General features: G+C 36.0%; 1 protein-coding gene across 4 annotated transcripts; it reads right to left on the bottom strand.

The window, feature by feature from the left end:
- Positions 1 to 3,964: 3,964 nt before the first annotated feature.
- LOC149844612 (NADH:ubiquinone oxidoreductase, 17.2kDa subunit) lies at positions 3,965 to 11,278 on the bottom strand. Of its 4 annotated transcripts, XM_089997269.1 has the most exons (10): positions 11,031 to 11,278; positions 9,472 to 9,528; positions 9,167 to 9,219; positions 8,538 to 8,589; positions 7,921 to 7,986; positions 6,859 to 6,930; positions 6,150 to 6,204; positions 5,566 to 5,622; positions 4,395 to 4,490; positions 3,965 to 4,315 (listed from the first exon to the last, which is right to left on the bottom strand). In XM_089997269.1, exons 1-9 carry the CDS (start codon positions 11,140 to 11,142, stop codon positions 4,427 to 4,429), a joined length of 588 nt encoding a protein of 195 aa, XP_089853395.1. In that variant the 5' UTR covers positions 11,143 to 11,278; the 3' UTR covers positions 3,965 to 4,315; positions 4,395 to 4,426. The 4 variants fall into 4 exon arrangements, with proteins under 4 accessions (XP_089853395.1, XP_089853392.1, XP_089853391.1 ...); XM_089997266.1 differs by lacking the exon at positions 6,150 to 6,204; XM_089997265.1 differs by lacking the exon at positions 6,150 to 6,204 and having other exon boundaries at positions 3,965 to 4,490.
- Between the last annotated feature and the right edge of the window lie 3,681 nt (positions 11,279 to 14,959).

Consider the following 14,959-nt stretch of genomic DNA (forward strand, 5'->3'; position numbering starts at 1 on the left):
TCATGAGTTCAAAACCTACCGAAGGTGTCCGCTACTGTAAGGTCAAAGATGGATGTACTCTCCTATGGGTAGGGGCACCTCGGCCTGTATTGGCTGTTACTTATCGTATCGCCAGAAAATTGATACGATACTGACCTGAATCAGCTATTTTTAATAAATATAAAAATAACTTAAAATTATTTTTTAATATTATTGTAATAGTTTTAACATGTGTCACGTTCTGGTTGACATATAATATTTTTTAATTATTTTTGGCCGATTCAAAACAATACACTTGATCAGTATCGGTATCGGGCCGATATACCTGAATCGTTGGCAAAACAATACAGGTCCGATTCCGATACCGACAACATTGGTTTTACCAACCGAAGTCCTGCCAATATGAAATCCGTTTAGACAAACAAAACAAAGAAAATAAAAATGAAACATGCACAGGGCTAGGAGATGAGGATGAGATGACTCACTAATAATAAAGTATAGTGATAATGGCTGATTTAATAAGATGGAATAGGTGGAACGGCGTAGGATGGTTCTCTATGCATGCATCTATTTAAAGAGATAGATTCCTTTCAGTTTTTCATCTCTCTAAATGAAAGAAAAAGGGAAACATAAAACTAATGCACTTTAATAAACTAGACAAGGAGTACATGATAACTAATGTATAAAATACGCCATATTTAGTTAAATATTAATCTAAGTAAAAACCAATTATATAATTCTTTCAAGGAAATGAAGGATTACTTTTAGTGAAAAAATGTAACTTAATTATCTATTAGGGTAAATCACAACAAAGACATCTGTTTTTCTTATTTCTAGATATACTTAACTAAAAGATTTTTTTCTTTTTTACCAACAAGAGCTCGGCTTGTCTGGTAGGAGCAGCTAGTGCACGTCACCTTGTGTTGGGACGTTGCAGGTTCAAAACTCAATGGTATAGTTGTATAATTGGTAGGGGTCTGCCTAACCCCAGCTTGGCTTTCAAAAAAAAAAACTAAGAGATTTTCTCCTGTTAAAGGTCAATATGGACAGAGAAACAAATTAAAAAAAAAGTCACAAATTAACAAAAAAGTTTTTTTTACGTTTATTTAATCCGTAAAGAAATATGGAATAAATAAGGCTTATTGTTAAGTCATTAGCAGAGAGCATATTAACCCCGAGAATATATATTGAAAAAAAAAAGTTAGTACTGATATTTTTATTTTTAAGTGGGCCTTGACATGGCATATTCATTATTCAATGTGTGAATTTTTTTATTTTATTTTTCTTTATTTGTGCAGGCTGCAGGTCGCCACTTCTGCAATTGGGGCCCCAATGTGCTAATCTGTTGGTTTATCATTTCTTTAAGCTCATTATCACTGAGGACTATTTTAATTTGTTGGTGTTAATTATTTAGAGATCAAAGCTTGGTGCAAAAAGGGAAAAAAAAAGTTTTTTACAAAATAGTCCCTGTTTTATGAGATTTTGCAAATTAGTCCCTGTCTTTTCATTAACCCTTACAAATCAAGGACAATCAAATTGATGGTTTCATAGTTATGATATGACCATTTTGCAAAAAGCAGGTAAAAATGACTTATGCCTTTATCGAGGACCATTTTGCACAAATAAAAGAAAAAGAGCCGATTTGCAAAAATACGAGAACATATTTCACAGGGTATAATGGTCAATGCATATCGGTGGTTAGCTTGATGCCAACCGCTATTGGTGCAAAAAAGTGAGGACCAATTTCCAAATCTCTTAAGGCAGAGACTATTTTGGAATTCACCAATAAGGTGGGGTTTATTTTGCAAAGAACCCCAAAAAAATGGCATAGGTCACATAACTCTGTCTTCCGCATGTTGAAAAAGCCTTAACAAATACCTTCATTAATGCCCCTAAGGGGTTTGGCTTATCGGGATGAGACCTAGGACGCTAGGTAGGTGGTATAGGTTCAAATCTCATGGGTATCACCCTCTTACGCAAGCCAAAAGCCTGGTAACTCCTTAGGGGCAAGAAGTGCTAGGTCTTTGATCTTGGGGGTGGTTTCTCCGTATAAATACAACAACAAACAACAACAACTACGCCTTCATCCCAAAATAATTGGGGTCGGCGATATGAACCAAAAAAGAAAATCATTATGGGTCTTCCACATGAATCCTTCTCCTCCAATCATTTCTATTCAATGCCATGTCCTTGGTGAGGTTCAAAGCATTCATATCCTTTCCTATCACCTTCATCCATGTCTTCCTAAGCCTACCCCGACCTCTTTTAACTAATATATTTTTCCATTTCTCCATCCTTCTAACTGGAGCATCATTAGGCCTTCGCCGAATATGTCCAAACCACCGTAAACGATTCTCTCTCATCTTATTTTCAATGGGTGCAACGCCTACCTTCTTACGTATCTCCTCGTTCCGAATCTTATCTTTTATTGTATTTCCACATGTCCATCTCAGCATACGCATCTCAGCTACACTCATTTTTTGAATATGATGTCTCTTGGCAGCCCAACATTCTGTACCATATAGTAAAACAGGCCTAATAGTCGTCCTATAAAACTTTCCCTTCAACCGCAATGACATTCTATGATCGCACAACCGCAATGGTTTCTCCGTATAAATATTAAAAAAAATACCTTTATTAACAAACAATGGTATTATATATATATGGTGCATTTGATTACCCGAGATTTTAGATCTCAAAATCTAATGTGGCATGGACAAGACTTGGCGTGGGGTGGGGACCATGCCCAGATCTGAGGTAATCAAGCGACGTGTCTCAGATCCTCACTTTTGGAGGACCTGAGATTCATTTCAAAAGAAAATTCAAGGAGGAAGTATTGGCTACTCCCTGGGTTCCAAACCACTGATTAAAACTCATAGGAGGAGGTCCTTTTGAACAAATTTAACCTCATGCATGATTAAAGTAGTAAGAATCAGTCCATTCGATGTAAAAATATGATTTAATGAGAGTTGAACTTCCTTGTATGCCGTTGATTTTTCAACCCCAACCCCTAGAAAATCTGACATACACATTTGGAAAGAAGTCCAATTGTTGGTTCATCACAAGGAATGGCTTGAAACTAACAAACATGTCTCCAACCTAGTCCATTTCCTAGCCAAGGGCAGCTTAACTCACACATCTGCTTGGTGAAGCCCACGCAACAAGTTGGTCCCACTTGGCCCACCTGGCTAGAAAGGTTTAAGGCGGCTCAGGATATTAGGCATTACTCTCTTGTGATATTCTTAAGTTGTGGAGATATCAACGGTGGATATGCAAGGGGATTGGATTTGATCCACTTGCAAGTTGCAACCCTGATGTAGAGAGCTCCGACGGAGTTTAGCACAGTGGGATGGGACCTAGGCTGTCAAACCGGCGGTCAAGGTTCGATTCTTGGGAGCATCACTTCCTTGTGCAAGCTGATGTCCCTCCAGCATAGACCTTGGGGGACAGGGTCCTAGCCTCAGAGTTTTATGCAACTGGGTTGACAACCGTAGGTATGGCAGGCTGAGCCAGCATGACCATGTTAGCCAAAATCCATGCCCATTCATTGTTGAATTTGGGCACTCTATGAATAAAACATCTGTTGACACTATGCAAAATAGAACAGATCTGGTTGGGAGATCAGGAAGCATACCCTCTAGGACACCCTACAAATCTACAAAAGTTAAGCCAAGGGAAAATCCAAATCTCATCAACCACAACCAGGACGAGTGTAAACCCAACTGGCTCTAATGCAGGCCTCACCAATAAAACCCCTGGGATTCCCGAAGACCATCACCCAGCTATTTTCAAAATTTTCAGACATATTCAACCTACCATAGACATTATTTGATCTCTTCAGGCTGAAGAGAACACACGTCTTGCTGTTCAATTATTGATAACAAAATTTATCTGTGTGCAAAGATGCGTTTGATGTAAAGATTACAAGAACGTAATAGACAGATATGCTGCTTATGTGACCAAGCACGATATTGTCGCCATCATAGAAACACTATTCTTTCAAAGAAAAGGAGTAATTGTCAATAATCCAATATCTTATTCTGCCTGAAAACAACCCACCAGTTAAACCCCGCCTGGATCACGAGGGTAAATGAGACAAGAAGAAACACAGTCTATGTATCATCTCCATCTCTTTTGTCAGGTTTACAAGTGAAACTGAAGACCTACTTTCATCAAGCTTGCAAAATTTCACATGAAAGTATCACGGCCATTCATTAGAACTGCAAAAATTCAGGTCACCCGGCTACATCTAAAACTGATCATCCATTGGGGTACCTAAGAAATGGTTTAGATAGGAGACCTTCAAGGGCTCAAAGGGAAGAATCATGGTAGAAACCTGAAATCAGTAAGTGATGCTGGCATTAGGAAACAGATAACAGCAGGTTTCAGATCTCTGAGTAACAAAACAATCTCACAGCAGATTTGCCAAATGCTTTGTGGTAGATCCTCATGATGGTGGCTGCCATGTGCCTGGCTTGAAGGATTCACCACTGCCAACAGGTTCTGAAGATCTGAAACAAACAAAATCATGAAGTACAGAAACTAAGCTTGATGAAGTAAGCTCTTTAGACAAAGAACAAGTGAAGCATAACAGTATGCGCTATAGTTATAAACAGTGTACATAGAGTCCTAAAAAAGAGATATCAAACAATGGAAAACAAAAACAAGAAAGAAAAAAAAATACATTCCAGGAACGAATTCTATGTTTAGCGGACAAGTATTTATGTCACCCCAAATTCAGTTTTTAAGTGAAGGAAAAACATGACGACACCTCCAATCAATTGTCAAGGTGTGCCACCCACTTCACTGTTATGCTGAACCCAACAACCACTACAGCGTCCAAGCATATCCAAATAAGAGAAAGCCCAAAATAAAACACTGATTTTCCATCTATCTTGTTACACATGTAAAGATGTCTCGACAAGTTGAGAATAGGTACTCATGAAGCAGCAGCTGTCCTGCTTGTAATTGCATGTGCATCATAGGTACCAATGATATTTATAGATCATGACATTATCATAAAGATAAAATATCATGACATTCTCAACATTGCATTTTTTAAGAGAACTCAATAATATAATGATTATTGTGATATTTTTATGCTATTTTATATCTTTTGTTTCTATAATTTATGTGATTATTTTTCTTATTTCTCATTTTTCTTTCAGATGTAATAACTTTTACACCTTTTTACATTACTGTTACACACACAGAGAAATGCACATCTATCACATATTACAACATGCTCTACCTATGAAGTTGTACAGTCAATTATGAACTAAAAATTAAAACATGTCAAAGATACATAATAACTAACAATTAATATTATTTTGTTTTTTTTCTTTGAGGAAATTTAACAATTTAGAATAAAAAAGTATGTAGTTAACCTTGGATGCTTTTGATCCCGAGTGTTGGCTAAATCTAACTAGATCATAAAATGAATAAAATGGGTTGAATCAAGTCTGAAGCTAGTCGGCTCTTAGTACCCATGTATCAGCGTGGGTATGACAAGGGTACAGGAGCTGGTAGTACCAACATTATAAAGAGACACATATTAGCAGCTGATGAGTAAAAGCTATAACTTACATTGGCACCTGTGCAGATTTTGGCTGAGAAGTTTTAGCATCATTCGAGTCAGAGTCCCTGTAATGATGAAACCAGGTTATTCGTGATTCTAATAAATTTCTGTGATTTGTCATACATATATATATATATATATAATTATGTTAAGATTCTCTTGATATTTTCTCAACAAATTTAAAGGAAAACTAAAAAATAAGAATTGTGACTACACTTTCATCTATTTAAATTCAATAATTATTTGCACAATGATAGATAAATAGGAAAAAAACTACTAAAAAAAAAATCATGATTCATGAGGCATCAAGGTTTTAAAAAAGAAGACTGAGGCATGAACTATGAAAACAAAGAAGAAAAGCAGGTACCAACTGAAGGAATAATCAGATTGGAGGCATTTTAGGCTAACAGAAATATGCATAGATCATGCTAGTTCAATGCTCAACAAATTCATTTCTGAAGTGAAGCAATAATTCAAGATGATAACTTAAAAGGTTAGTAAAAAACAATTGTGAGTATGTCTGCTGCACATAGTGCGGCTTAAAGAACATTTGCTGCACATATATGCCATCTGGAAAGGACAAAATGCTCACCTGAGTTTTCCGGTCAAGCCCTCCATCACATCTAACTCTAAATCAGGTACATCACCTTACAAAATTAGATGCCATATAAGCTGATGAATCACATGTCAGAGAATCTCTAGACCAACTAATACTAGAAATACAGGAAATTATTGGAATAGCTGCGAGTGAGATACTGATAGTTATATTATATGGTAACAAAAAAGGCTAAGATAAGAAGTTCTATGCTCTTAAAAAATGAAGAGTTTTTCAAACAAAAAAGAAATTCAACCATCAAAATAACATGAGAAAAAATAATGCAGCCACAAGGTGAATAATATTCAAATAACTCCAGGAACAAGAGAAAAATATTAGGGGAAACACAAAGGCAAGATAAATTGAAAATTACACAAACATTTTGAAGAATACGTACAAGATGCATATAATGAAATGAAAGAAATAGTATTACAAGTAAACATAGGCACAAACGGGAATATATTGACAAAAGTAACCATACAGATAAAATGTCATTGATGATACAGTACTTCCCATTAAATTCATTTATATCTCAAGCAATTTAGTTGAGTTTATATAAACAGATGACCATGCACAATGTGATACTTCATAAGTTGGCCAACTATATTCTACATGAGTTTTTAAGATCTCATCGGTCTACATCATTTGCAGTAAGGAATCAAAAGTTACATATACATAAACTTTGATGAAATAAAAGGAGCTATACCACCACTAGGATCAAAGGAAGCACCAGGAAACTGCTTGATGAAGCTTTGCAGATCTGAGGGCCCAAATTTACCTGATTCAATCATAGTGTAGTAAGTTTAGATGCATCATTTAGTAACACAAAAATAAGGAGCTCTAGAAATTGTTCCTGAAATAATATGTTTAGAATTGATGTTTCTCAAGTCAATAGAAAAATTGCAGTCTTTCAAAAGAATGCCTCCAATGTTTCTAACCCAGCCTATTAACAATAGATCCTAAAGCCCCTTATCTGACCCTGTGACTTTATCCATTCTAACCCAGACCAAAACCTATGTCCTAATTAAGGCCTAGTCCAACACTCGTCTTCGTCAACTACCTGCCTAATCCAGTTCTGTTGCTGTTTCCACCAAGGCAAGACCCAACCACCTGCCTCCCCAATCTAAAACCAGTGTCCTAGCCACAGTGATCATTGGACAAAGACCCTTATAACTCCCATACTTCTTGGATCAGATCTATTGAATTGGTTAAGTTCAGTACGACCTGCATGCAACCTGGTGATCCTGGATAAGCAGATCTGATCAGCAGGACACTGCTAACACTTGCAAGAGCTCAGGCATACTAAAAATGACAGAAGAAAGCAATATGTCATATTTTTTACAGAACATGCAACTCTTTAGATGCTAAGATAAACAACTGCATTGATAGTAAATTTCATTTCAAAGAAAAAAAGAGACGAGAAAATGATGACACATATACTAAAGATATGCATCAAACTTCTATTATGCCGCCACAAAATGTTCCAGAAACAATACGAAAACAGAAAATTTGTATTACCTTTCTAATTATAGCATACAGAAACAGAACACCAAACAAAAATAGTTCTGAAAACAAACTCAAGCAATGATAGGTGAATTGGGAGCTCAAACATCAAATGGGATGTAATAACTAAAAATGTACACAAGAATGAATAGAATCCTTAATAATAGTAATTCAGCATAATATCTAAGATCTTTTATGAACTTTAAACTTTTATTAAAATATAACAGTCATAAGAGAACAAAATAATGCCAAATTAGCTACCAACCGGTGGTCTTGCTTGGTTGTAAATTGCCTCTTTTCAATTTTCTCTCTTCTTCTTCTTTCTGCAAAACTTCAAGATGAAATGAAGGGTTTATTGTAAATCTATGTTCAAGGAAGGACTCTTTCTGCCATAACAGAAAAATCAATGACAAAAGAACTTTGTCAAAGACAGAGCATTACTCTATAGAAGCTACAATCCGAGAATGGAACAAATAAATGATGATGCGCAAATTGAAATCCTTCATGAGATACGCCTAGTACAATATATAGTAGGGATCGAAACAAACAAAGAGTAGCACAGATAAGTGCACTTAATAGGAAGATTTTTAAGCATCAAGAAATACATGCTTGGAGAATAGGATTTAGGAAATGCCTTTTCAATCCAAGCATGTCCATTATCCATTAAACAAAAAGATATCTGGGAAACATTTTAGAGACCTTCAAACGCATCACAAATGTTATGTTGGTGTTGCGAACGTTGTAAAAGTAACCATAATATCACATTTGCCAGACTTTGTCACCAGATCCCAGAATTCTAGTACTAACAAAAAGAAAACTGCTGATAATGAATACCATCATCATAATAACAATAAGAAAGTTAAAGCAAGGGCATGTGCATACTTGCAATATTTAGCTTTACCCGTTCACGTCTTGCCTCTAGCTCTATCATTTCCTGAAAATAGAAAATCAACAAGCACCAAATAGTATGAATGATACTGAAAGAACCTGGCAGAACACAAAGCATTTCTACAGATATATATTGCCTTCATATAAAAGGGAAGGTACTCAATAAATTAACTAATATATATTTGTGTACTGAAATACGGAAATTCTAAGCAAGAAGCATAGAAGCCCATCTCAGGACTCAGCAGGCTCAACCAAATCATATGCAGATCTTACTTAAGCCTCTGCAGATCATGATTGAGCATTGACTTCAAAGACCCAGCCCAAGTCACTTGAGATAACAATAGGCCACTTCAAAATTTCAAATCATTGCAACCTAACACCAGAAAGTCCAAATAGCCTAAGTTTGGAAAGTAAACTGACTGAATTCATTGTCTGACCTTCTTGAATCCCGTATTCTCCGTACCGGAAATTTCATAATAATTATCTTAGTATGTTTATATTTAATTCTTAATAGATGCAAATAATAGATATACCTGACACAGAGGTTACAGACATTATGATCTAATCTAGTAGAGAAAGGGTCTTGCATTACTAGCAAAAGTTTGTTTACACTGAACTTTTACCTCAGGAGTTGGAGCTTTCTTCCTTTGCCCACTCAACCAGCATATCCACTCAACTATAATCATAAAGTGCAGCAGCAACAAATAAATATCATAAACTAATGGAAAAAAGAAAAAACTCAGTGCATTGTTAACTTTCATCTCTCCAAAGTATGACTGTGTGTGTGTGCGCTAACTGTTCACCAATATGTAACTTGCTTGCTCATCAATGATTAGTTGGCTAAGGAAATCTAGTTAGATAATAATTTGAAGTTTGATCTGTATCCCAAATAACCTCATCTTGCTAGCATTCCGACTCATCAACCAACCTGGCAATGAAGTGGGATCTTCTTCACCTTTAAATATTACCCATCGGCGTTCTTTCACTGCACATTGCAAAACAGAATAAAGGTTACTTCTGTTCATAACAATTTGAAATCGATAAAGACCAATGGAATTTAATAAAGAAAGCCATGAACAAAGTGAAGTTATCAACAAATTTAAGTTTTATCTAATGAACAACAATGAGTACAAAATCCCTAGATTATTCCAAAACATAAAGGTCGGCATAAGTCATCTCAACAAAGTTAGATCAATTCTATATCACAATATTCCATATATCGTTGTTTCCAGCTTGAGTCTGAGTTCTAGAAAATTAAACAAATTATGTAGATTTTTAGTTTGAGGTCTTATGGACAAAAAAAGTAGAAAAAGCAAGCATGCACAATATCCTTCATAACTAAATTATTTTCAATACCTATTTATTTCTTTTAACTAAATTTTTTATTTAAGATAAATGTAATTAAAGTGTCTGTGGAGTTCAAACCAGTATCAGTACTACATCTACAGCAATAAACACTATACAATTTTCTTAATCATAATAAACAAAAAGTCCTCCTCCCACTTCATAAAGCTGTCAAGGGCATTTACAACCAAACTCCTTTAGTGCAAAGTATAACTCACTAAAGCTCAGAAAGAAACTATCTTGAAACCCCCAGCTTCCTGCATGCCAAAATCTAGACTACAGACATGGTTCACAGATGAAGGACACGAATGACCATATAATAGTTGTAACAGATCAAAACTTAAAGCAGGAGATGATTGACCAGCAGGGTGTCTCGATCATCCTCTCAAGTTCATATGATTCATTCAATGAATGATGCTCAAGCTTAGAGAAAAATAAGCAATGCATAAGAAATTGAACAGTGCAACATTTCTATTGTTTAGTCGATAACCATCTTGAAGTATAAGAAATGCATCTGACAACTTATATTAGCACACTGCTGTTTAAAAATTTTCACATTCTTATCGATAAATTACACAAGAAAAGAGTTCGTTCGTTCTTCCTTTCTCTTGTAACTAGTTTGCAAGTATAAGAAATGCATCTGACAACTTATATTAGCACACTGCTGTTTGAAAATTTTCACATTCTTGTCGATGAATTACACAAGAAAAGAGTTCGTTTGTTCTTCCTTTCTCTTGTAACTAGTTTGCACTTGCAACCACAGCCATTGCCTATTTGCTTTTCTTTTACCACAAAATAATCAAATTGATACCTCCCACTTGAGTATGTTCAAACACCTCACCAAAAATACACACCATTTATCGAAGTTTTCCTAAATACAGGTTATCCTAACCAAAGAAATTACCCAAAAAATTACCAATGTACCCAACAAACGTTTTCATGCAGATTTCGAGAATTTAAAGCGTACCCACCAAAATTATACATCAAACGATCCATCATTACATAAAGAAACTAGTTTCCGAATTGCAAAAAAACAAGAAATGTCGCTAACTTCAAATTCTAAATTCCTAAAAGTCTTAATCTGACCTTGATATTGTTATCTTTCAACAACCCACAAGAGAGAGAGAGAGAGAGAGAGCGTACTGATTCCATCAACCTCTTCGGTTCGGGTGAAGTATCGATTGCCTGCTTTGTCGACGCCCATCTGAGCACCCGACCTGAACAATCCCCTAATCCTCGTGATAAATCTCGACATCCTCCTCTCGAAATCTTCGAGTCTTCACATCCCAAACGCCACCATTTCCAGAAATTGCAGAGAGAGGGAGAGAGAGGGGGGGGGGGAGTAGGGAAAACCAGATTTCTTGAGGGGCTTTTCACCAAGGGCTGGTGGAAGCCACTTTCCCTTGAAGGATGCTCAAGACGAAAAGTACTTTCACACCCCAATGAGGGGGCTGTGAATTTATTTTGATAGGAAAGTGTTTTTTTTTTTTTGCAATTATTATGCAAACTCCACCGCATATACAGTGACACGATTCCGACACGCTACAGTACGCTGACAAGTTCTTCACACATAAAGACATTATTTTGATATTTTTAATATCGTTTTAGCAATTTTTCATAATATATCAATAAAAATAAAACATTATACATAAAAGTATAAAAAATATTTGTTATTATTGACTAAAAATTCAAAAAAAAAAATCTTGTCACCATGTCCTATTTTTTGAAAAAAATAAGGTCTAACGCAGTCATGTAAGGGGTCTACCTATATATTTGTAAGTTGTAACCAGGGGCGAAACCACGCTATTGGGAGGGCGGGCCTGCAGAAATCCCCCTTGGAGCATGGGTCAGGGCGCCTATCCCCGCCCCTTTGCATCCCCCCCCCCCTTTCCCCCCCCTCTCTCTCTCTCTCTCTTCATGGCTTCGCCCTCCCGAGACCCCACCTGTGGCACTACTCTCTCACCCCCTCCGCGGTTTCACCCTTACCCGCGACAATAAGCCGAGCCCCCACACTCTCTCTGCCTCCCTCAACCCCACCTCTCGCTCTTGACTTTCTCTATGAACCCTTCCCCTTGGTGGTCGAAGCCCATAGCGGCACAACGTCATTGCCATTGGCCCATCGTTCGAAGGCATCGAGGTAGCCTTCAATCGTCCAATGCACAACACATGTTGTTATTGCTATGCGCAGAGGACGAGGTCCATGAGCATAAATGCAAAATTGTTAACATAAGAATTAGGGTTTCAATTAGCATTTGAGTTGAAGGTTTTTTGTGTTTTTTTCAATTAGAAATTAGGTTTTTAATGAGATGGATATTAATTAGTTATTTTTGTATTTTTTAATCAACATTAAACATGGTCTATATGTTTGCTATGATTGAGGTTTTCATTTAGTTTTATTTTAAATAGCATGAATGTTTAATTAGGTTTAAAAAAAATTATGTCTTTTTGAATAACATTTAGATTTTTATTTTATTTTTAAATAAAATAAATATTTAGTTTAGGTATTTATGTATTTTTTAATTAACATTAAACACCATTATATATGCTTGAATAACATAAATTCTTTATTGATGATATAAGAATTAGGGTTTCTATTAGCATTTAGGTTTAGAGTTTTTTGTGTTTTTTAATTAGCATTTATGTCTTTAATGAGATGAATATTAATTAGTTATTTATGCATTTTTTAATCAACATTATACATAATTCATATCCTTGATTTTAGTTAAAAATTTAGTGGTTTTATTGTTTTTTATTTCAATTAGCTTATGTATGAAAACTATGAATGATGTTTGCGAGAATTGAGGATTTTATTTAGTTTTTTTATAAATAGCATGAACATTTAATTAGGTTTTAGAGTTTTTTGTGCATAAAGACATTATTTTGATATTTTTAATATTATTTTAATAATTTTTCATAATATATCAACAAAAATACAATGTTATACATAAAAATATAAAGAATAATTTATTATTGAGTAAAATAAAAAAATTTATTATCACTGTCCCTTTTTTTTCAAAAAAAAAAATCAATTCAAACTTAGTCACCCATATATTTGTAACCAGGGGTGGACCCACATAAATCTCTCTTCGGGGCATGGGTCAGGGTGAGCGGTTATCATATTTTACATAAATATCGAGCAAAATATAAAGGATTAACATGTATCATCAAACCCGTAAGTCATCGGGTATAAATCAAACACTTTCGAGAATTTAGTTTCTAGGATGCAGGGCGGCGTGTTTGAGTGTCGTTCGACGTTTCACTCATTCCATGATATGGGTTTTTGGAATATAAAGTACTCAAAAAGTCTATATTATAAAATCTTAATTAAAAAACATAAAATCAGGCTATAGTTTATTTTTTATTCATAAAAATATATCTAGAATAACTAAAAGCTATGTCACCTGCTTGTTTCCAGATAATAGCTAATTTAAATCAAGATTTTTAAATATATTTTTTTGCCCCAAAGGGGTTTGGCATGCTGGGATGGAGCCTAGTCAGCTAGGTTGACGGTCTAGGTTCAAATCTCATGGGCGTCACCCCTTACGAGAGCACGCAATTCTCTAAAGGCAAGGGGTAAGTACAAAGTTTTGGACAATAACCATAAGTATGACATACTGAGTTCGTGCAGCTAGGTCTCTGATCCTAGAGGCGGTTTCTTTGTATAAACATAAAAAAAAATACATGTTTTCAATCCAATATTAAGTTTATAAACAATTAGATTAATGTGTGCATCGTCTAAGGGCGTGTTTGGTTGGATCACATTAGAATCACTCATTTGAATGAGTGATTCTAACATGGCCCCAAATCTCATCTTCAACCAAACATGACATTTGGGCTATGGTGATTTTGAATCACATTGATTCGAAATCACGTCAACCCGTGAGATTTTTGTTGTGATTTCAAATCAAATCAAATGATTTAAAAATAACAAAAAATAAATTAAACCCAACATTGACTTCATTTTTTTTCAGTCTCCGTCACTTCTCTTCTACTCTCTCCTATTCTCCCTCTCTCGTCTTCTAACAAGAGCATGGAGGAGAGGGCATAGGCACTCTTGCCAGAAGAACCTCAACGTCGCCAGAGGAAAGGAAACATCATCAGAAAACAAGTATTTTTTTCCCTTAGTAGAGTTGCTGAAGGGAGGGGGAGTGGGGGGAGAGATCCATTAGCTGGCCGCTGAGGGGGCGGAGGTGGAGGAGCCCAGGGGGAGACATGGCTGTTGGTGGTGGTGATGCTCATCCGGAGAAGCTTGCCTCATGACCTCACCACCAACACTGGCTTTGCCCTTTGCCTAGCCTAACCCAGTATGCTCTTGGTTGGAATATGGATCAAATTATAGGCCATTGTTATGGAAAGTGTGAGGCTTTGGAAGGTCTTCATCTGAGAAGGTGATTGGCGCATTTGTCATGGCTGAATTTACAATTTGAGCCATGTCTTCAGGTGTGTTACTGGGCTTAACTTTAATCTTTCTAAGCAAATTGTCCAGTACTTGTTGGTGCTTGCAAGAGTTTTTAGCTAAGTCCAAAATCGAAACATTGGACAAAGTAGTTAATGGATTTTGAGTTGACATTTCTCCCATTTCTGGCATGGGCTTGATGAATTGATTAAGGAATTAAGGAATTCCTTTTACTTTATTAGGGGATGACCTTATAGGTTCTTCAGATACTTTCAGCTTGCCAAATGCTGAAATTATATTCATCTTCTTAGTGGTTGGGGGTGCTTGCCGTAGCACGAAAACCTGATGTTGAATTTGCAGATCTTGAATGGAACACGGTTTGATGTGTTCTTGAGGCTGGAACGACTGTTTAGTGATCACTGTCGTAGTGTGTGGAGGAAATGGTTGATTTAGAATGTCCATCTTCTCATCTTCTTCTCCTTCCACCAAGAGATTCTTGTCGATGTAGTCCTGGACAATATTTTTGATAACGAAACAATTCTCAGTGTTGTGTCCCACCGTTCGGTGGAATTTGCAGAACTGATCTTTCCACTTCCTCATTGTCATAGGGAAATTAGCCAATCTAGGCAACTTGATCATCTCTTTCGACAGCATATACTCGAGCACATCTTCGAGT

Source organism: Nuphar pumila, chromosome 2, assembly GCF_984573655.1.
Source record: "Nuphar pumila chromosome 2, dmNupPumi1.hap1.1, whole genome shotgun sequence".
Lineage (NCBI taxonomy): Eukaryota > Viridiplantae > Streptophyta > Magnoliopsida > Nymphaeales > Nymphaeaceae > Nuphar > Nuphar pumila.